Raw genomic sequence first — 23,739 nt, 5'->3', positions numbered from 1 at the left:
TTTTTTTTTTGAGAAGAAATATATTTTATATACCCATAGAAAAATGAACAAAGAGATCTTAAACTGGTCACTCACAGAAAACCACCAAGGACAAACAGTAAACCTATCAAAAGATACACAACTACACCAATAATCATATCAATGCAAAACAAAAATATTTTCCATCTACAAAATCAACAAAGCTTCACAAGATTCACAAGACCTTTTATCAGGAAAGGAAATGAGACACCAGGAGCATGAGACAATTCTTTCATAAACTTTTCCATAAAATTTGAACTCTTATTCAAATCTCCGAATTTAAAGAAATGTTGATATATTTGACTTCACAGAAACAAAAAATATGTAAGAAGTCCCAAAAGACAGATGACAAAGGGGTAAAAATGTTTGTAACTCTTACCAACCTATACAAAAGCTCTATTAAAAAATCTGTAAAAATTAGTAAAAAAATTGACCGAATGTGGTGGCTCATGCTGTAATCCTAGCATTCTGGGAAGTCTAAGCCAGAGCAAAACCTCTTCTCTAAAAATAGCCAGGCATGTGGCAGGCACCTGTAGTCCCAGCTACTTGGGAGGCTGAGGCAAGAGAATTACCAAAACCCAAGAGTTTGAGGTTGCTGTGAGCTCTGACACCACAGCACTCTACCAAGGGTGACAAAATGAGACTCTGTTTAAAAAAAAAAAAAAAAAAAAGAACAAAACAAAGAAAATGATCAACCCTCAACTGAAAAGTAGACAAAGAACATGAAGGTCAAAGAAAAAATTAATTCTTAAATAAAAGCATGTTCAAATCAACCATTAAAAGATTAAAGTAAACTAACTTGAACATAAATCAATGTGAAATAAGACCTAACAATACATATACACATTAACATTTATCAGTAAATATCAATAAATTTTGTATGCCTATATTATATAAAGTTTTTATAAACATTTAGTACTTGATCCTAAAAATGTTAATTACACTGAAAAACTATAGAACAATTTTAATTTACATACATGCATGTATATATACCAATTAACGGTGCTTATCCTTGGGTAAAAATAATCTAGGTAATTCTTTTCTGTGTGACTTTTTACATTTTGCAAATGCCACAGTTATAAAAAATTTTTAAGTTTATTAAAAAATTAATCACAGGCCAGATACAGGGTCACAGCTGTAGTTGTAGCACTTTGGGAGACGGAAGCAGGAGGATCACTTGAGGCCAGGAACTCAAGATTAGCGTGGGCAAAAAAAAATTAGCCAAGCTGGTAGCATTTGCCAGCAGTCCCAGGTACTTGAGAGGCTGAGGTAGGAGGATGACTTGAGCCCAGGAGTTCAAGGCAGCAGTAAACTATGAAGGCACCACTGTACTTTAGCCTGGGCAACAAAGCAAGTCTCTGTATTTTATAAATTATGAAATGACTATACTAAAAGACTAATTTCCCACTTATTTAAAGAGCAAAGATGTTAACACTCTGTACTGACAATTTATTTTTTTTCTGAGACAGAGTCTCACTTTGTCGCCCTTGGTAGAGTGCCATGACGTCACAGCTCACAGCAACCTCAAACTCCTGGGCTTAAGCGATTCTCTGCAGTAGAATCTCGTGTGATCCCAAGTAGCTGGGATTACAGGTGCCCACCACAACGCCCAGCTATTTTTATTTTTTGGTTATAGTTGTCACTGTTGTTTGGCAGGCTCTGGCTGGATTCAAACCTACCAGCTCTGGTGCATGTGGCTGGCGCCCCAGCCCCTGAGCTACAGGCACCAAGCCTAGCCTGTCTTTTGGTATAAACTCCAGAGAGGGTGTGTGTATGTGTGTGTATACATATAAAATATTTCTATGTCAAAGAACAAAATTTATCAAAATTATAAATACAAATATCTGTCAAAAAATCCCTTTGGCCCAGGAATTCTACTTTCCAAACTGGGTTCTCAAGTCAGGTGCGGTGGCTCACAGGTGCTAGTCATCCTAGCACCACGGGGAGGCCCAGGCAGGTGGATTGCTTGAGCTCACAAGTTTGAGACCAGCCTGAGCCAGAGCAAGACCCTGTCTCTAAAAAGAAAAACAGCCAGTGTTACATGGGGTGCCTGTAGTCCCAGCTACTCAGGAGGCTGAGGCAAGAGAATCACTTCAGCCCAAGAGCTTGAGGTTGCTGTGAGCTATGATGCCATGGCACTCTACTAAGGGTGTCAAAGCGAGACTTGGTGTCAAACAAACAAACAAAAAAAACTTAGTTCTACAAATATGCTTACACAAAAACAAAATAATTCATATAAGAATTATTCATTATATCACTGTTAAGATTAAAAACAATCAGGCGGCACCTGTGGCTCAGTGGGTAGGGCGCTGACCCCATATACCAAGGGTGGTGGGTTCAAACCCAGCCCAGGCCAAACTGCAACAAAAAATAGCCGGGCACTGTGGCGGGCGCCTGTAGTCCCAGCTACTCGAGAGGTTGAGGCAAGAGACTCACCTAAGCCCAAGAGCTGGAGGTTGCTGTGAGCTGTGATGCCACAGCACTCTATCAAGGGTGACAAAGTGAGACTCAGTCTCTTAAAGAAAAAAAAAGATTATAAACAATCAAGGTTTAATCCTGCCTATAATCCTAGGGCTCTGGGAGGCTGAGGCAGGTGGATTGCCTGAGCTCACAAGTTCAAGACCAGCCTGAGCTGGTCAAGACCTCATCTCTACTAAAAATGAAAAAAACTGAGGCAAGAGGATCACTTGAGCCCGAGTTTCAGGTTGCTGTGGGCTATGACACCACGGTACCCTACCAAGGGCAACAAAAAATGAGATTCTGTCTCAAAGAAAAAAAAAAAGAAACAGGGCGGCGCCTGTGGCTCAGTGAATAGGGCGCCGGCCCCATATACCGAGGGTGGCAGGTTCAAACTCAGCCCCGGCCAAACTGCAACAAAAAAAATAGCCGGGCGTTGTGGCGGGCGCCTGTGGTCCCAGCTACTCGGGAGGCTGAGGCAGAGAATCACATAAGCCCAAGAGCTGGAGGTTGCTGTGAGCCGTGTGACACAACGGCACTCGACCAAGGGCAGTAAAGTGAGACTCTGTCTCTACAAAAAAATTAAAAAAAAAAAAAAATAGAAAAAAAAGAAACAGATTATAAACAATCTAAATATCCTTTAGCCAGGGAAGATTAAATAAATGATGATCCATATATTATGCAGAAAATGGAATGGTCTGTCTTTAACTTACGCATCACTATATGAAAAAAAGAAAGATATTGAAAATACTACATATAAAATGCTAACATTTGGGGCAGCACCTATAGTTCAGTGGGTATGGCACCAGCCACATACACTGAGGCTGGTGGGTTCAAACCCGGTCCAGGCCAACTAAAACAAAAATGACAAATGCAACAAAAAATAGACAGGTGCTGTGGCAGGTGCCTGTAGTCTCAGCTACTTGGGAGGCTGAGGCAAGAGAATCACTTAAGCCCAAAAGTCTGAGGTTGCTGTGAACCACGACACCACGGCACTCTACCCAGGGCAACAGCTTGAGATTCTGTCTCTCAAAAAAAAAAAGCTAACTTATAAATAAGGAACTATCCCTTATTCAGAAGTTGTGTTCTCTTCCATCTTTTTTTAAAAGATGTTAATAAACTTTATACCTTTCTGGAGAAAAACAAAGCTAACATTTATGCTTGGACAGAAAAAAAGAGATGGTTACATAGCATAGAACTATGTCGCCCTAGGTAGAGTGCTGTGATGTCACAGCTCACAGCAACCTCCAACTCTTGGGCTTAAGCGATTCTCTTGCCTCAGCCTCCCAAGTAGCTGGTACTACAGGCATCCACCACAACACCCAGATATTTTTTGGTTGTAGTTGTCATTGTTGTTTTAGCAGGCCTGGGCAGGGCTCGAACCCACCAGCCTCAGTGTATGTGGCTAGTACCCTACTCACTGAGCTACAGGCGGCGGTGAGCCAGCCGTATGAATGTACTTAATGCCACTGAACTGTACACTTATTTATTTTTTTTTTTTGTAGAGACAGAATCTCACTGTACCGCCCTCGGGTAGAGTGCCGTGGCAGCACACGGCTCACAGCAACCTCTTAACTCTTGGGCTTACACGATTCTCTTGCCTCAGCCTCCCGAGCAGCTGGGACTACAGGCGCCCGCCACAACGCCCGGCTATTTGTACACTTATTTTTTAAATGGTAACTTTTATGTAATGCATATTTTGCCACAATTTGTTTCTAGGATACACAAGAAACTTGATGATAAGGGTTCCTACTAGGGAGAGAAGCAGGAGAGATAAGGAGGGAATAAGATTTTTTTCTCTGTATGCCTTTTATACTTTGAACTATGTGAATGCATTAGCTAGCAACAAATAAACAACACGAATTTAAAAATAAACAAAACTTTAAAATGTGCTTCTTGTTAAAACTGGTATGTAATTCTTATTGGAGTTGTGCCCTTAATAATATGGTATATTTGCTGTTCAAGACCCTAGACTCTAGGGCAAAGGTTGCCAAGGTTTGGCATGGGCCAAATCCAGCTTGACTTGTTTTATGAATAAAGTATTATACAAACACAGGCATGCTCAATTTGTTTTACATACTGCCTGCAGCTGCTTGGGCAGAGTTGAGTAGTTGCAGTAAGACAATATGGCCCTCAAAGCCTAAAATATTTGTCTGGTGACTTAAAAGCAAGTTGCCAAAATCTACTTTAGAGTAAGATAATTTAAATGTCATATGTTTCCTGATGCTCACTTTCTTTGTGGTACCCAGATTTCTCAAATATTCATAATTATTAAATAGGATTTTAAACTCCCAGTGATTTAAATTAGCACTGGCAAATAAAATCAAATAGCAATATGATTAAATAATGTTGCTACCAACCAAATAACAAAAATCAAAGAAAATTATTTCTCAAAAGTAATCCACGCATGACTAGAAAACAAACTCTCAATGTTCCAGAATTGTTCAAAATATCAACAAGTTAAAAATTTCAGAAAAAAATTATTCATCTCTTCCTATATAAACAAGGAATGCACTTTAAAAAAGTTTAAATTGGGCTAAGCATATGGCTCATGCTTATAAATCTAGAACTTTGGGAGACCTAGGCAGGAGGACAGGATCTCTTAAGCCCAGGAGTTAAAAACCATTCTGGGTGACATAGCAAGACCCCACCTTTACAAAAATTTTTTTTAAAAACTTAGTTAGGGGCTCAGCGCCTGTATCTCAGCAGCTAGGGCGCCAGCCACATACACCAGAGCTGGCAGGTTCGAACGCAGCCTGGGTCTGCCAAAAAACAGTGATAACTACAACAAAAAAATACCCAGGCACTGATTGTGGCGCATGCCTGGTAGTCCTAGCTACTTGAGAGGCTGGGGCAAGAAAATTGCTTAAGCACAAGAGTTGGAGGAGGTTGCTGTGAGCTGTGACCCCACAGCACTCTACCAAGGGTGACATAGTTGAGAGACTGTCTCAAAAAGAAAAAAGAAAAGAAAACTTAGTTTGGGGGCCAGGTACAGTGGCTCATGCCTATAATCCCAGCACTCTGGGAGGCTGAGTCGGGTGGATTGCCTAAGCTCTGGAGTTTGAGACCAGCCTGAAACTCCAGCAAGAAGGAGTTTACCATCTCTAAAAATAGCCAGGCACTGTGACAGCGCCTTTAGTCCCAGCAACTTGGGAGGCTGAGGCAAGAGGATCACTGGAGCCCAAAAGTTTGAGGTTGCCATGAGCTATGATGCTACAGCACTCAAGGACAACAAAGTGAGACTCTTTAAAAACAAACAAACAAACAAACAAACGTTAGTTGAGGCAAGAGGGACTTTACCTAACAAATGCAACCACTGTAACCTGGCTTATTGTACCCTCAATGAATCCCCAACAATAAAAAAAAAAAAAAAAAAATGTTAGTTGAGCATGATTGTACACATGATCAGAGGATTACCTGAACCCACAAGTTTGAGGTTGCAGTGAGCTCTGATCATGCCACTGCATTCTAGCCTGGGTGTTACAGTAATACTCTGTCTCAACAATAACAACAAAAAAGTTTAAATCACATTTGTTCCAGTTGGCACCCTCTAAATTTATGCCTCATGCTAAAGTCACTGTTCATAATGACAACGACAGAAACTTGCTCATAATGCAAAACCAACTGGCCATTCTTGGTTCAAGTGGACAGTAGAAAACAAAAGCCAAGGAGCTTTTAAGTGAGCTCAACACCACTATCCCAGACACAAGCTTTGTGGAGAGCTGGAGGAAGGCCATGGTGGAGCCTGGGAAGGAGGACATTAAGTGAGCTCCTATTAGGTAATAGCTGGTGTGACAACCCCCCCCCCCAACTGCTCCAAACCTAGATTCTTCATCTAGAAAATAACGGCACATCAAATTTTACTGTCAAACATCCTATGATCCTTGTTACTTATAGAAAAGTCAATGGTAGCTGGGTGTGGTAGCTCATGTCTGTAATTCTAGCACTTTGGGAAGCTGAGGAGGGTAGATTGCTTGAGCTCAGGATTTGGAGACCAGTCTGAAAAAGGAGGAGTGACACCCCATCTCTACTAAAAACAGAAAAACTAGCCAGGTGTTGTGGAGGATGCCTATAGTCCCAGCTACTTGGAAGGCTGAGGCAAGAGTCTGAGGTTGCAGTGAGCTATGGTGGAGTTGGAGACCAGGGTGAACAAGAGTGATATCCCATTCTCTACTAAAAACAGAAAACTAGCCAGGTGTTGTGGAGGGTGCCTATAGTCCCAGCTACTTGGAGGCCGAGGCCAAGCCCAAAAGTTTGAAATTGCTGTGAGCTATGATGACACCGGGGCGCTCAACCCTAGGAAAACAGAGGGAGACTGGCTCGAATAAATAAATAAATACCCTACTGCTTTTACTTGTTATATGCTTTGGGGGTTCTATGAAAGAATTATGAAAAATGGGTTCTGGGCTCGGCGCCTGTGGCTCAAGCAGCTAAGGCGCCAGCCATGTACACCTGAGCTGGTGGGTTCGAATCCAGCCTGGGCCCACCAAACAACGAGGGCTGCAACCAAAAAACAGCCGGGCGTTGTGGCGGGCGCCTGTAGTCCCAGCTACTTGGGAGGTAGAGGCAGGAGACTCGCTTGAGCCCAGGAGTTGGAGGTTGCTGTGAGCTGTGATGCCAAGGCACTCTGCCCAGGGCTACAGCTTGAGGCTCTGTCTCAAAAAAAAAAAAAAAAAAGAAAAATGGGTTCTGGGGTGGCACCTGTGGCTCAGTGAGCAGGGCGCCGGCCCCATATACTGAGGGTGGCGGGTTCAAACCCAGCCCTGGCCAAACTGCAACAACAAAAAAAAAAATAGCCGGGTGTTGTGGCGGGCGCCTATAGTCCCAGCTACTCGGGAGGCTGAGGCAGGAGAATCGCCTAAGCCCAGGAGTTGGAGGTTGCTGTGAGCTGTGTGACGCCACGGCACTCTACTGAGGGCAATAAAGTGAAACTCTGTCTCTACAAAAAAAAAAAAAAGGGTTCTGATGTTAAAAAATAGTTTGAAGCACTGAATCAAGGTATACTAACGGTTGTAAATATCAAGTACTATTTGAGACCATTCATGTGCCCCTGAATCTGAAAGGTTACTATTAGGCTATTCAAAAAGGAAAGATATTCTCTCAACATTAAATTTTGTGTGGGTAGGGCAGCACCTGTGATTCAGTGGGTAGGATGCCAGCCCCATATACTGAGGGCGGCTGGTTCAAACCCAGCCCTGGTCAAACTGCAACAAAAAAATAGCCAGGCATTGTTGCAGGCGCCTGTGGTCCCAGCTACTGGGGAGGCTGAGGCAAGAGAATCACCTATGCCCAGGAGTTGGAGGTTGTTGTGAGCAATGTGACGCCACGGCACTCTACTGAGGGCAATAAAGTGAGACTCTGTCTCTATAAAAAATAAATGTTGTGTGGGTACATACTGGTTGTGGTGGTAAAGGGTTGGTCAGCCAGCCTAGACAATGCCATTGTTTCCAAAGCAACTGTGTTTAACTTCTCTCTGTTTCTCACTGTAAATATAAATCCCCATAGCAAAGGCAGTGTAGGGAAAACAGTCCTTGACTGGGTGTTGAGTTCAAATCATAATTTAATAATTTATTTAATGGTTCTAAAACCATGAGCAAATCACATCTCTGTAATTGTAATTTTGTTTTCCCAAATAAATGACTTGAAACAGCCTTGTTAGAGGTGAAATGGTATTTATGCATAGGCTCTGGAAACTTTAAATCACTACTCAACTATACACAGTTCCTACTATTAACAAAAACAGCACTACTGTAGTACACCTATACTATGGAATACTACTTGGCAATAAAAAGGAATAAACTATTGAAAAATACAACTACTTGAATGAATCCCAAGGAAAGTATACTGAGCGAAAAAAGTCACTCTCAAGCAGATCCATACCACATGATTCCATTAGCCAATAAACATAAAATTATGTAATTATAGAGATGGAAAACAGTTTAGTGGTTTCCAGGATCTAGGGATGAAAGAGAAAGGGACAAGGATGGCTCTAGGGAAACATGAGGGTGTCTATAGTAATAGGACATCTGAATATCTTGATTGTGGGAGTAGTTACACAAGGCTACACTTGCAACAAAACTGCATACACAAATGAATACATGTATATAACTGGTAAAATCTAAATAAGCTCTACAAATTGTGCTAATGTCAATTGGTTTCTTGGTTTTGATATTGTATTATGGTTGTATGTGCTGTTGGCATGGGAGAGGGACTGGTGGAGGAGTTCATGAGACTTCACGTATATTTCTTTGCATCCTGCTACAAATCTATAATTATTTCAAAATAAAAGTGGGGGGAGAAGCACTGAAAAAATGAAAGTAAAAAAGCAAGCAGGCCAATTCATTGTCTGGTCCTTCTGAAAATTCAAAGAACTATGGCAAAGCCCTGATGTTTAAAAAAAAGAAAAAGCAAAAAAGGAAAGGGGATTGTTGAAGATGAATTCAAAGATAAGAGGCACAAGTCAACTATATACTATGTCAAGATCCAAAAGTGAATTTCAAAAAAAAAAAAAAAAAAAATCAATGTCATATCAAGGCAACAGTTTAAGGAAATAATATTCTAACGGAGAAAGAAAGCAAGCCAAGGGGTCTGGGCATTTTCCTCCTAATCTCAATAGTTTATATAGATTCTTACTAGGTGGTGGGCAGCCACCCTTTTTACTGGGAACTTCCAATCCCGTTCACACAATAACAGAGGTGGGTCCCAGGCAATCTTTTTGGACAATGTGACCCTGCCCACAATCCCCAACCTCTATCATCACCAAACCAGATAACTAGACCTAGGGTGAGTATCTGACCCATAACAAACCTCTTTCCCCTCTGGCCCCAGGAGACTGTTTCAAAGGCTAATATCTGATCTAAACCTGGCTGGATTTCCTGACCAGGAAAAGCGATTGGGACTGAGATTACAACCTAAGGCTAGCTTGTCTCTTGAACATAAAAATGTAAAACTGGAGAGAGGAAAATGGGTCACAAGTGACCATTTTACATTTTTAAAGAAAGTAAGTAGTAAAAAGAAAAAAAAAAAAAATGGACTCCAGAAAACAGCAGGAAATGAGGTAGACCAAGCCCTTTCTGATAGCATTCTAAGTTCTTGAGCCTGGCTACGTCCCTACCTCTGGGTTCTAGGACCCAGACTATTTTCCCAATATTTGCATTTGCCCTTAAAAGGATACTAACCAATATAACCATGACTTTTTAAAAACTCAGATTCCCAAACCAGCTGGACAGTTGCCAAGACACCCAAAGAATTTATGCCGTATCTTAAAATCAGCCAGATAGCAGCCACCCCACCAGAACTACAATAGATAGTAAGGGAGGGGCCAGAGGCTGGCCAGTGATGGGTGCTCCAAGCAGAAAGGAAGGTCCCACCTCACGGGCACAACTTAAAGATGGAGATGACATATACAAATGTCAGAAAAATAAAGAAAAAGAAAAAGAAGTAACAAAATCAGCCTTCATTACTTTTAAAGAAAATTTACCTCAAAGATAAAACATAGGCCCATAGGAAGGCTAAACTGCCACCCCAAAGATTTGAGTCCCTGCTGTTCAACTCCTTACTTCATGACAAGAGGCAAGACCCTCCCCATTTGTGGGTACCAGTTGCCTCAAGCAAACCATGAGAGTTTTAGACCCAATGACTCTTCAAGCACTCCTTTAGTCAGTCTGGAATTCTTTATGGCAGTCTGGAATTCTAAGGAAGACAAACCAAAAAGCAGAGCTCAGTCTGTCATTGTTAAAACTATTTCTCTGGAGCTACTGACACAACTTGCCATTGTTGTTGGCCTCAAAATTCCTTCTGAAGAGGACCAATCTGTGCTTCTTTAGACCTGTTTCTTAGAAGCTCTACCCACCTGAATCATGAAGTCATTTTCCTCCTGGACCTCACAGATGCATCGAACCACCTCAAAATCATAGCGGTCATCCCCGTCAAGTTCCTCATCTGGGTTGGTCGTCACATCAACGTCTTGGCTGTACTCCTCGTCACTCCAAAGAAAGCTCTCAGAGGAGGACTCACTCAAATTATCCTCCTCTGGGAGAAGAGAGAAAACAGCAGTCACTATATTAATTCATAGTTATAAAATCTTAAAAGCTCTAGATTGCCAAGCGTGAAAAATGACCCTACAGACTCACTCCACAAACCTCTCAAGGTGGGACAGTGACCCTGATCTATTATTACTTGGGCCTGTCATTTAGTAACAGCCCAACAAAGTATGCTGCCTGGCAATGAACTGAACTCCATTTCTTCATTTCACTGAGAGAATGAAGCCCTAGGTCAGTGGCTGCTCAAGGATATAGAGCTCACTAGCAAAGGAACTATAACGCCCTATAACCACACAGACATCATGGTCTACAACTCTAACATCCTCAGCCTCACCTCATTAAGCCAGGACCTGGCTTACAGTCATTCTGTACCCAGAGCCACCTTTATTTTTATTTTGTATTTATTTTCTTTTGAGACAGAGTCTCATTTTGTTGCCCTCGGTAGAGTGCCACGGTGTCATAGCTCACAGCAACCTCAGACTCTTGGGCTCAAGCTATCCTCTTGCCTCAGCCTTTCCAATAGCTGGGACTACAGGCGCCTGCCACAAGGCTCAGCTATTTTTTAGAGACATGGTCTCAACTCTTGCTCAGGATGGTCTTAAACTCCTGAGCTCAAGCAATCAATCCACATGCTTCGGCCTCCAAGAGTGCTAAGATTACAGGCATGAGCCACTGCACCTGGCCCCCAGAGCCATCTTTCAAGGTCTGTAGGCAGTGTGTATAAGGAAGGGGAAGATTCCAGGGACAATGAGAACCAGAATCATTAAATCTTAGTGTCTGATTGATTATAATCAAGGCTTTTACTAATGCTTAGTCTATACCACTTTTCTAATTACAGGCATATCTCATTATATTGCACTTTGCTTTATTGTGCTTCAAAGTTACTGTTTTTTACAAATTAAAGGTTTTTGTGTCCAGCAAGTCTCTCAATACCACTTGTCCAACAGTTTGTGCTCACTTTGAGTCTGTTAGAATTTCTTAGCAAGAAAGTCTTTTTAGACAGGGTGTGGTAGCATGCGCCTATAATCCTAGCACTTTGGGAGGTTCAGGCAGATGGACTGCTTGAACTCACGAGTTCAAGACCAGCCTAAGCAAGAATAAGATCAGCCTCTAAAATCAAAAACAAAAACAAACTAGCTAGGCATTGTTGCACACACCTGTTGTAGACTACTTGGGAGGCTGAGGCAAGAGGTTGCTTGAGTGTTAGAGTTTGAGCTTGCTGTAAGCTATGACACTACCCTGAGTTTGTCACCCAGGGTGACAAAGTGAGACTCTGTCTCAAGAAAAAATTAAAAAAAATTTTTTAAATATTTTTGAATTACGGTATGTGCATTTTTTAGACGTAATGCCACTGTGTACTTAATAGTACAGTATAATGTAAACTTAACTTTCACATGCGCTGAGAAACCACAGATTTGTGAGAGTTGCTTTATTGCGATACTCGCTTTATTGCGATACTCGCTTTATTGTGAAGGTCTGGGCCTATACTTGCCAAAAAACGATCAGCCCAAGAGAGAGCCTCCTTACCAGATGCTTTTACTTTCCCTTTGTGGTTTCCAGATTCTGAGCCATGGAGCTGCGGGCTCATATGGACCCCAGGCTTGTGTGAGGACCCACACCTGGTAACAGCAAATGCCTTGGGTGGAGAAGGTTCCTGTGAGGTATCACTGATCTCCTCATTGCAAGGACAATCTGGGCAATAGAATCAGGAAGCAATGAGAGACACCTGATATTGTCAGAGCATTAAAAAAATCAATCTCATCCACCAACCAAGAAGCCAAATAGCTCAAGGCATCAGGGATAATTCAACTACAAAGAGGTATAGAGGGAGATTTAGGGATTAATACTTGCAGCTGCGTCCAAGGCTTTCAAACCTAAACACCTCCTCATCATCACCCCACTCCTCTTTTTCCTGATAAAATTGTTTTTCTAAGCCAGAAAATACACTAAGAATAAAACATGGCATCCCTTTAATTCCCAAGGTTGGAACACTGATTTTCTAAACATTTTTGTAGGGACCAGACATGTATTTTTCTAGAAGTGACTCCTTTCGTGAGACCATTCAAAGATGTGTATTTAAGAGTTATATATGTGGGGTGGCGCCTGTGGCTCAAAGAGGTAGGGCGCCAGCCCCATATGCCAGAGGTGGCGGCTTCAAACCCAGCCCCGGCTAAAAAAAAAAAAAAAAAAAAAAAAAAAAAGAGTTATATGTGTGAACAACTACAGTTATTCACTTGTACATCCACTTATACTTTGATGCTTTCATATACGTATATCAACCTGTGACAGGGCACACTGGTCAATGCAGTCAGTGAGAGGGCTTTTAAATGCCAATCAGGCCTTGTAATACCTAATGAGTGGGCTCTTCCCCTGCCAGGGCCCACGCCAGGCTGATCCCCGTGGTAAAGGCCAGCTGGTTCCTATGCTCAGTGCAGGCTCAGAGACCATCCTGGCAGAAAAACCCCTCCCACCGTGATAAGGAAACCTAACAAACCCTCAGAAGAAAAATTACCAGGCTTGGTTTTCTTTTTCTTTTTCTTTTTCTTCTTTGGCTTCACTCTCACAAACTCTTTGAATTTCTTTTCTTTATTCTTTTCCTTATCTTTTGCAGCTAGAATTAAACACAAGTGTTGGCATTTTAATATTTTGTTTTCAAGGCTGGGAGATTTATTCTTCAGTAATTACATATGTTCAAAGAACTGGAATAGGCAGTGGGCCAGTAGCTCAGCTTCCCCTGAGGGCTCAGGAGCTGGCTGCCCAAGGTAGAGCCACTCCTCCCACACTCAGCCTTTAGAATGATCCTGGTCAGCACTCAGATCTAGTGAAACATGCCATGCTGTCTCCTTACGTGTGGTCTAGGGCTGTTTTACACTTCAACAGCAGAATTGAATAATAAGAACGGAGACTTTCTGGCCCTCAAAGCTAAAAATATATCTGGCCCTTTATGGAAAAGGTTGCAAAATTCTATCAGGGGTGCTCAACCTGCAACCTCATGGTGAATTTGAGAGGACTTTTTTGTTTATCTGGGGTATCCAATATCATGAAAAGTATGCACAGACCTTTTTTTTTTGGCTAATCAGCTTTTGGTTGTATTTGTTTATTTAATGTGTTATCCAAAGACAACTCTTACTCTTCCAATGTGTGGCAGAGGAAAAAAAGGTCAGATGCCCCTGCCCGGATCTTCGCTCTTCAACTTGGCTACATATTGGAATCACCCGGAAGTTTGTTTAAAAAAAAAAACACATGAATGTCTGAGGCCCACCCCACAAAGATTCTGCTTTAATTGGCCTAAGGTGTGGCCTTGGCATCAAGATTTTATTTCCTTTTTTTTTAATTGAGGCACAATTCACAAGACCTTAAAAGTAACCATTGTGGCTCGGCACTTGTAGCTCAAACGGCTAAGGCACCAGCCATGTACACCAGAGCTGATGGGTTCAAATCCACCCTGGGCCTGCCAAACAACAATGACAGCTGCAACCAAAAAATAGCCAGGCGTTGTGGCAGGTGCCTGTAGTCCCAGCTACTTGGGAGGTTGAGGCAAGAGAATCACTTAAGCTCAGGAGTTGGAGGTTACTGTGAGCTGTGCTGCCACAGCACTCTACCCAGGGTGACAGCTTTGAAGCTCTGTCTCCCCCACAAAAAAGTAACCATTGTAAAATGAATAATTCAGTGCTGGGCTGAGAACTTCATGAGCCCAGGAGTTGAGGGGTACAATGATCTAGCATCATGCCCCTGCACACTCCAGCCTGGGCAACAGAGTGAGACCCTATCTCCAAAAAATAAAAATTAAAAAATCTACAAAAGAACTTAAAGCAATTTGCAAAAACACTCATTTTAAAAATAAGAAACCAAGGCCCAAAGAAACTTGATTAGCAAAACGGTCAGATGTCTTGCTGAACCGCAACAAAAAAATAGCTGGGCATTGTGGCGGGCGCCTGTAGTCCCAGCTACTCAGGAGGCTGAGGCAAGAGAATCGCTTCAGCCCCGGAGTTGGAGGTTGCTGTGAGCTGTGTGATGCCATGGCACTCTACCAAGGGCGATGAAATGAGACTCTGTCTCTACAAAATAAATAAATATAAATAAAAATAAGAAACCAAGGCCCAAAGAAACTTGATTAGCAAAATGGTTAGATGTCTTTCAAACATCATGAAGGTTAACAAGTTTTTTACTTTCCACTGATCCTAGGGAAAAAAAGCTTCTTCAAACACAAAAACCAAAAAAAAAAAACCTCATTTTTGAACATTCTCTTGGCTAAAATCATATTATTAGCATGATTTCAATTCATTTACTTAACAAATATTTGTACATATACTATATATTTTAGAAGTTGTTTGTTTTGGGTTTTTTTTTTTTTTTTGAGACAAAAATCTCACTTTGTCATCCTTGGTAGAGTGCTATGGCGTTATAGCTCACAGCAACCTCAAACTCTTGGGTTCAAGCGATTCTCTTGCCTCAGCATCCAGAGGAGCTAGGACTACAGGTGCCTACCACAACATCAGGCTATTTTTAGAGACAAGGTCTCGCTCTGGCTCAGGCTAGTCTCGAACCTGGGAGCTCAGGCAATCCACCCGCCTTGGCCTCCTAGAGTGTTAGGATTATAGGCGTGAGCCATCGCACCTGGCCTCATTTTCGAAGTTTTTATAGCTGTGGGCTTCGTTTTTTTTTTTTTTGTAGAGACAGAGTCTCATCCTATGGCCCTCGGTAGAGTGCAATGGCCTCACCCAGCTCACAGCAACCTCCAACTCCTGGGCTTAAGCGATTCTCTTGCCTCAGCCTCCCGAGTAGCTGGGACTACAGGCGCCTGCCACAACGCCCGGCTATTTTTTAATTGCATGCAGTCTGGCCGGGGCTGGGCCTGAACTCGCCACTCTCGGTATATGGGGCTGGCATCCCACCGACTGAGCCACAGGCGCCGCCCAGCTGTGGGCTTCGTTTTAAAGATATAATTGGCACTGGCCTTGGGCACTAGTCTACTACAATCTGGTTCACATAACCTACTCTGAGAAACATCCAGCTCCTAGAAGGTACCTGAGCAGGACTCTGAAAAGTCACTAAAGTAGTGCCCTGCCCTGCCCTGCAGGAACAGGAAACCCCACTGGGGAGTCTCTTCCTAGGTGGCAAATGGCCAACTAGTCTTCCTTAGGCTGTTCCTTTTAGCGCAGTGCACCAAGTGCACAGCTAGACTGCCTACTGCTGAGAGTAACAAAGCCATACAGTCTAATAAATTCAGTGGCCACAAGCCACATGCAGCTGAACACCTGAAATGCAGCTAGTCTAAACTGAGATGTTCATTAATTATAAAATACTTACTGAATTTTAAAGATTTAGTATAAGAAAAGGAGTATGAAATAGTGCATTCATGATTTTTATATTACCGGTACATGTTGAAATGAGTGTATTTTGAATATACTAAGTTAAAACATATTAAAATTAATTTACAACCCAGGCACAATGGCCTGTACCTATAATTCCAAGGAGGCTAAGGCAGGAGGATCACTTGAGCCCAGAAGTTCAAGGCTACGGTGAGCTGTGAATACCACTGAACTCTATCCTCAATGACAGAGTGAGAACCTCTTTAAGAAATAAAAGAGGTCAATGAATCCCCAACAATAAAATAAATAAATAAATAAATAAATAAATAAAAGAGGGGTACATGTGAAACTTAGTAAACGCAGAATATAATTGTCTTTTTTTTTCTTTTTTGTAGAGACAGAGTCTCACTTTATGGCCCTCGGTAGAGTGCCATGGCCTCACACAGCTCACAGCAACCTCCAACTCCTGGGCTTAAGCAATTCTCTTGCTTCAGCCTCCCGAGTAGCTGGGACTACAGGCGCCCGCCACAACGCCCGGCTATTTTTTGGTTGCAGTTTGGCCGGGGCCGGGTTTGAACCCACCACCCTCGGCATATGGGGCCGGCGCCCTACCGACTGAGCCACAGGCGCCGCCCTGTCTTTTTTTTTTTTTTTTTGTAGAGACAGAGTCTCACTTTATGGCCCTCGGTAGAGTGCCATGGCATCACACAGCTCACAGCAACCTCCAACTCCTGGGCTTAAGCGATTCTCTTGCCTCAGCTTCCCGAGTAGCTGGGACTACAGGCGCCCGCCACAACGCCCAGCTATTTTTTTTTGGTTGCAGTTCAGCCGGGGCCGGGTTTGAACCCGCCACCCTCGGTATATGGGGCCAGCGCCCTACCGACTGAGCCACAGGCGCCGCCCAGAATATAATTGTCTTAATACAATAACTAAGAAAATGCCAGGAAGGCAATGTTTAACCAGTGTGATGTAAATGTGTCAAATTGTTTATAAAACCAGTGTATGGTGCCCCATGATCGCATTAATGTACACAGCTATGATTTAATATTAATAAAAAAAAAAGAAAGAAAGAAAAAAAAGAGGGGGCTCGATGCCTGTGGCTCAAGCGGCCAAGGCACCAGCCACATACACCTGAGCTGGCAGGTTCAAATCCAGCCTGGGCCTGCCGAACAACAATGACAGCTGCAACCAAAAAAATAGAAGGGCATTGTGGCGGGCACCTGTGGTCCCAGCTACTTGGGAGGCAGAGGCAAGAGAATCGCTTGAGCCCAGGAGTTTGAGGTTGCTGTGAGCTGTGATGCCACAGTACTCTACCTAGGGCAACAGCTTGAGGCTCTGTCTCAAAAAATAAAAATAAAAATAAAAAAAAAAAAAGAAAGAAAAAAAGAGGGGTTTGGCACTTATAGCACAATGGTTACAGTGGCAGCCACATACATCAAGGTTGGCAGGTTCGAACCTAGCCCAGGCCAGCTAAAGCAACAATGACAACTGCAAAAAAAATAGCCAGGCAGTGTGGTGGGCACCTATAGTCCCAGCTATGTGGGAGGCCGAGGCAAAAGAATTGGAGGCTGCTGTGAGCTTGGCTTACACCCAAGAATTGGAGGTTGCTATGAGCTGTGACACCACAGCACTCCACCACAGCACTCTCTGACATAGTGAGACTCTGTCTCCAAAAAAAAAGGAAAAAAGAGGCCGGCCATGTTGGCTCACACCTATAATCCTAGCATGCTGGGAGGCTGAGGCGTGTGGACTGCCTGAGCTCACAGGTTCCAGACCTACCTAAGCCAGACAAGATCCTTGTGGCGGCCACCTGTAATCCCAGCTACTTAAGAAGCTGAGGTAAGAGAATCGCTTGAGACCAAGAGTTTGAGGTTGCTGTGAGCTATAACACTAAGGCACTCTACCAAAGGGTGACAAACTGAGACTGTCTCAAAAAAAAGGTGACAAAGTGAGACTGTTTAAAAGAAAATCTTGACTGAGAATAATACTCTAGGAAAAAAATAATTTTCCCTATTTCTTTTTACATTTTTCAATGTATCTGCTAGAAAGCTTTAAATTATATATATCGCTCATACTCTATTTCTAATGAGTAATACAGCACATAGGATTAAGAAACTCCACCTTGGGCGGCGCCTGTGGCTCAGTGAGTAGGGCGCCAGCCCCATATGCCGAGAGTGGCGGGTTCACACCCAGCCCCGGCCAAACTGCAACCAAAAAATAGCCGGGCGTTGTGGCGGGCGCCTGTAGTCCCAGCTGCTCGGGAGGCTAAGGCAAGAGAATCGCATAAGCCCAAGAGTTAAGAGGTTGCTGTGAGCCGTGTGACGCCATGGCACTCTACCCGAGGGCGATACAGTGAGACTCTGTCTGTACAAAAAAAAAAAAAAAAAAAGAAACTCCACCTTGACCTGGATACATTATATCTTCATAGCATCACTGAGTCTACATGGCCCTTCCCCACTGTCCTGAAACTGGAAACACTATGAAATGTCCTAGAAGTTCTATATACCATTTAAAACCTACATATCTTGGGCAGTGCCTGTGGCTCAAGGACTAGGACACCAGCCCCATATACCGGAGGTGGTGGGTTCAAACCCAGCCCCGGCCAAAAACTGAAAAAAACAACAACAACAACAAAAAAACTCTACATATCTTAAAAGAAAAGCTATAAGCCAAAAATAGATAGTGTTATTATAATTTCAAGTAAAAACAATTGGGCAGATTATAGAATTTACTGGAAATTAAATAATTCTGAAATTCCCATAGAAACATGTAATTTTTTAATTTCTGTAAGTTTTAGAAGAAATTTCCAAAAGGGTTCTCTGTAGTAAGATATGAGATTTTTATGGTCACCTATACTACCACCATTGTAATTTCTATAGAAAATAAACAGTGCTATTAGAAAATACGTATCTTTAGTTGTAATTAAGATGAAATACGATTTACATTTGGACTCAGCAGTAGAATCACGTATCACTTCTTAGTTCTTGTGTCCTGCTGGCAGAGCAGGGGCACAGGTTGGGAAGGGTAGAATGACAGCACCTGTGCTGTTCTGTTCCTGCTGGCTTCTGAAGGAGCTCCCTTTGCTTGACTGCCCCTGCTCACACTAAAAGCAGCAAAGCCTCAGAGGCTGCATAACTTTCTAAAGGTGACTCTCAGGGTTAGGCACTCCAGGAGGGCCACAGCTCCACGATGCAACTCCTGAAGATGTGTTATTATTCTCAGTCCTGTGGGATTTACCTGGACCAGACCAACCTAATTAATGGCTGCTTTCAGAAAATGTAAGTCCTGCGACCCAAACAGCAGAGCCCTCTCCATGACACAATGCAGAACCCGGATACTCACTTGGGGAGCTGGCAGAGACCCGCTTCCTGGTCAGGCTCTCCTGGCCGGCCTTGTCTGAAGCTGAAGAGCCCCTGGTTTGGACATGCCTCTTTCCTGGGCTCTCCTCTGGCTCTGGTGACTTTTCCATCCCGTGGAAATACTTCATGTGATAGTGCAAAAGTTTGGCTTTGCGGAAAAATTTTAAGCAGTCCACAACCTTGCATCTAAATTTGTGGTCTAGGTCGACAGCTGGTGTGTTAGATGTCACAAAGTCATCTGCTTTCTTAAAAGCATTGGTTACTGAAAAAAATGAAAACAAAAGCAAAGATCCTTTGTGTTTATCCTAGTTATTACAAAACATGCAACAGAAAGTGAAAGAGTAGCATGTGTATACAGTCTGAGGAAACCCAACAGACAGCCATTACCTCCCCAAATTACAGTTTGGAAAGAATGAAAACAATCTCAGGTAAAATGACAGAGACTAAACTGTGATTCATCTTTAAAAGCAGAGATTAACATGTTTATTTAAAACATGTAACTGTTGGGCGGCGCCTGTGGCTCAAGGAGTAGGGCGCCAGTCCCATATGCCAGAAGTGGCGGGTTCAAACCCAGCCCCGGCCAAAAACCACAAAAAAATACATGTAACTGTTTGTTGAGAGAAACATATAACTGTTTGGGCCGGGCGTGGTGGCTCATGCCTGTTTTCCCAGCACTGTGGGAGGCCGAGGCGGGTGGATTGCCTGAGCTCAGAGGTTCGAGACCAGTATGAACAGCAGTGAGCCAGAGTAAGACCCTGTCTCTACTAACATCAAAAACAGCCAGACGTTGTGGTTGTGGTGAACGTCTGTAATCCCAGCTACTGGGGAGGCAAGGGGATAGGAGGCAAGGGGACAGAGCATCTCCAGAGGAAGAACATTTCAAAAAAGAAGAAAGAAAATGAACAACAACAACAACAACAAAAAAAAAAAGAGTACTTCAAACGAGGAAGAATGAACAAGCAAGTGGAAATTAAAAAAAAAAAAAAATTAAATAAATAAATAAAACAGTTATATGCATTCCAGGGTTTCACAGACCTTGGGGGAAGAATAGGAAAAATTCTTTTTTTTTTTTTTTTTTGTAGAGACAGAGTTTCACTTTATTGCCCTCGGTAGAGTGCCGTGGCGTCACACGGCTCACAGCAACCTCCAACTCCTGGGCTTAGGTGATTCTCCTGCCTCAGCCTCCCGAGCAGCTGGGACTACAGGCGCCCGCCACAATGCCCGGCTATTTTTTTGTTGCAGTTTGGCCGGGGCTGGGTTTGAACCCGCCACGTTCGGCACATGGGGCCGGCGCCCTACTCACTGAGCCACAGGCGCCGCCCAGGAAAAATTCTTAATGAAAATCAAGGATGTCAAGCCAGCTCTTATTACTCATCAGTTGGATCAGACTCATATTCACCACCAGCCTGGTAACCTGTGTGGAGAGAACTCAGAAATACTCCACAGGATTCCTTTATGAAACCTAAGAGATTTTATAACAAAAAGAGTATAGCTGTTACAAAGGATTTAGAATTAAGCCTTTGAGATTTCACCATGTACTTTGATCAAAAAAACCTAGAATAGGAGGAATAAATTCTAGTGTTCTACAGCATTAGAGGATGACTCTAACAACAATTTATTGTGTATTTTTAAATAATAACCAGAAAAATGTGTGTCTATGCACATATTTGTGTGTGTTTGACACAGGTCTTGTCCTGTCACCCAAGCTGGAGTGCAGTGGCATAATCAAAGCTCACTGCAACCTCCAACACCAGGGCTCAAGTGATTCTCATACCTCAGCCTCCTAGGACTACAGTTATGCCCTACTATACCTAGCTAATTTTTACAGTTTTTTTTTTTGGTAGAGACGGAGTCTTGCTCTGTTGCCCACACTGATATAGAACAGATTTTGAATGTTCTCAACACAAAGAAATTATAAATGTTTGAAGTGAGTCATGGATGTGCACACTACCTTAATTTGATCATTACACCCAGTATAATACATATATTGAAATATACACTATACTTCATAAATAAAGAGGGTGACCAAAAAATGTATAAACATTTTAGGGAAAAAACTTAGTGTGTGTTCTGTTTGTTGAGACGAAGTCTTAATTTGTCACCCTCGGTAGAGTGCGGGGGCGTCACAGCTCACAGCAACCTCAAACTCTTGGGCTCAAGCGACTCTCTTCTTTCAGCCTCCCAAGTAGCTGGGACTGTAGGTGCCCACCACAACACCCGGCTATTTTTAGAGACAGGGTCTTGCTCTGGCTCAGGCTGGTCTCAAACCTGTGAGCTCAGGGCAATCCACCTGCCTTGGCCTCCCAGAGTGTTAGGATTACAGGCGTAAGCCATGAAAAAACTGTTTTAAAACTGTAACATTCAAGTCACATTTGACTTCTCCAATTACCAGATACACAAATTACAATATATAAGATAACAAATGTTATTGGTATATATTAAGTATTACAATTTTAATAGTTTTTTCCTTTCTCAAAACGTATATATGTTTTCGATGCCTTCTGTATGTATAATTATTATGCACCAATTAAAAATAAAAGCAAAACAAACAGGATCCAGAAACTGCAAAAAAAAAAAAAAACAAATAAAATAAAATAAAAAGAGCTAAAAGGCAAGAGAAGGACTCAGTACTCAACCAATATTCAAGACACAATAAAACCGTGACCCTCCCAAAAACCAAATAAGCAGAAAGCAATAGTCAGTCATGCACCAAAGACAAGAAATAAAGCTGTCACAAAGACTTTCTATATGTTACAAACTCCATTAATTGAGAGGTACCTTCAAAATGTCCTTACCCCAGTGAAACAAATCACTTTACACTTGAGTCATTCTATTCTATAGATCTGGTCACCCCAGTATATCGTGGATGGACCCTTCTTGAGTGAAATCAAATTTTTTCTAAATGCAATGATACAATTTCCATTAGGAATAGGTAATGTGCTAAACTTTGTCAAGTATTATTATTATATTTTGTTTCTTTCTTTCCTTTTTTTGAGACAGAGTTTCATTATGTCGCCCTGGGTAGAGTGCAGTGGTGTCACAGCTCACAGCAACCTCAAACTCTTGGGCCTAAGCAATTCTCTTGCCTCAGCCTCCCAAGTAGCTGGGACTACAGGGGCCCACCAAAACTGGCTATTGTTTTTGTTGTAGTTGTTTAGCTGGCCCAGGCCAGGTTGGAACCCACCATCCTTGGTATATGTGATTGGCATTGCAACCACTATGCTACAAGCACCAAGCCTATAATTATATTTTCAAGTACTACCCTATAATAAGATGGAATTTTAAATTTCTTAAATTCAATCTAAATAATACTCTACATTTCAAAATTAGGTTGGATGATGTCAGGGATGCTAGTATATAGCAGAACACCTTAAAGTTACTTTCTACCCATGACAAGATATAAGAAAGAAGTTCCAAGTCAGTTAGGCGGGCGGCGCCTGTGGTTCAAAGGAGTAGGGCGCTGGCCCCATATGCCGGAGATGGCAGGTTCAAACCTAGCCCTGGCCAAAAACTGAAAAAAAAAAAAAAAAAAAGGGCGGTGCCCGTGGCTCAGTGAGTAGGGCGCCGGCCCCATATGCCGAGGGTGGCGGGTTCAAACCCAGCCCCGGCCAAACTGCAACAAAAAAATAGCCGGGCGTTGTGGCGGGTGCCTGTAGTCCCAGTTGCTCAGGAGGCTGAGGGCAGGAGAATCGCCTAAGCCCAGGAGTTGGAGGTTGCTGTGAGCCGTGTGACGCCACGGCACTCTACCGAGGGCAATAAAGTGAAACTCTGTCTCTACAAAAAATAAAATAAAAAAATTAAAAAAAAAAAAATTGAAAATTGAAACCAAGTCAGTTAGGAAAAAGTATATCGGTGGAAACATTCAAAACTAAAACTTCTAATATATAGGCCAGGCCCAGTGGCTCACGCCTATAATCCTAGCACTCTGGGAGACAGAGACTGGAGGATCTTTTCAGCTAAAGAGTTCAAAACTGGGGCAGTGCCTATGGCTCAGTGAGTAGGGCGCCGGCCCCATATATCCAGGGTGGTGGGTTCGAACCCGGCCCCAGCCAAACTGCAACAAAAAATAGCCAGGCATTGTGGCGGCCACCTGTGGTCCCAGCTGCTCAGGAGGCTGAGGCAGAAGAATTGCCTAAGCCCAAGAGTTGGAGGTTACTGTGACCTGTGGCACCAAGGGTGATGAAGTAAGACTCTGTCTCTTAAAAAAAAAAAAAAAAAAAAAAGTCCAAAACCAACCTGAGCAAGAGCAAGACTCTGTCTCTACTAAAAATAGAAAAATATTTTTTTTTTTTTTTGCTGTGCATTGTGTTAGGCGCCTATGTTCTAGCTATTTGGGAGGCTGAGATAGGAAGATTGCTTGAACCCCAGAGTCTGAGGTTGCTGTGAGCTAGGCTAACACCATGGCACTCTACCAGGGGTGACAGAGTGAGACTATCTCAAACAAAACAAAAATACTTCTAATGTATCCCAAAATTCTTTCTTAAAATAAAAAACAAATAGTTTCTCTGGAATTTCCTCTTCTTGGGCCTACTATGGGGTTGAACCACATAA

General features: G+C 42.7%; 1 protein-coding gene across 3 annotated transcripts in view; it reads right to left on the bottom strand.

Annotated features, from left to right (window-relative positions):
- PHF20 (PHD finger protein 20) overlaps window positions 1-23,739 on the bottom strand; it is a 161,524-nt gene that overhangs the window by 22,885 nt on the left and 114,900 nt on the right. For 2 of the 3 annotated variants that reach the window (XM_053574949.1, XM_053574950.1), the window contains exons 10-13: window positions 19,172-19,450; window positions 13,030-13,128; window positions 12,045-12,209; window positions 10,328-10,506 (exon numbers count right to left, since the gene is read on the bottom strand). In XM_053574949.1, the coding sequence (XP_053430924.1) occupies window positions 10,328-10,506; window positions 12,045-12,209; window positions 13,030-13,128; window positions 19,172-19,450 (722 nt within the window). The remainder of the gene's footprint in view (window positions 1-10,327; window positions 10,507-12,044; window positions 12,210-13,029; window positions 13,129-19,171; window positions 19,451-23,739) is intronic. The other variant, XM_053574951.1, reaches the window with a different exon arrangement.

This window comes from Nycticebus coucang, chromosome 21, assembly GCF_027406575.1.
Source record: "Nycticebus coucang isolate mNycCou1 chromosome 21, mNycCou1.pri, whole genome shotgun sequence".
Classification (NCBI taxonomy): Eukaryota; Metazoa; Chordata; class Mammalia; order Primates; family Lorisidae; genus Nycticebus; species Nycticebus coucang.
The sequence above is the reverse complement of the archived record's forward strand: the minus strand, read 5'-3'. Positions and strand labels throughout refer to the sequence as shown.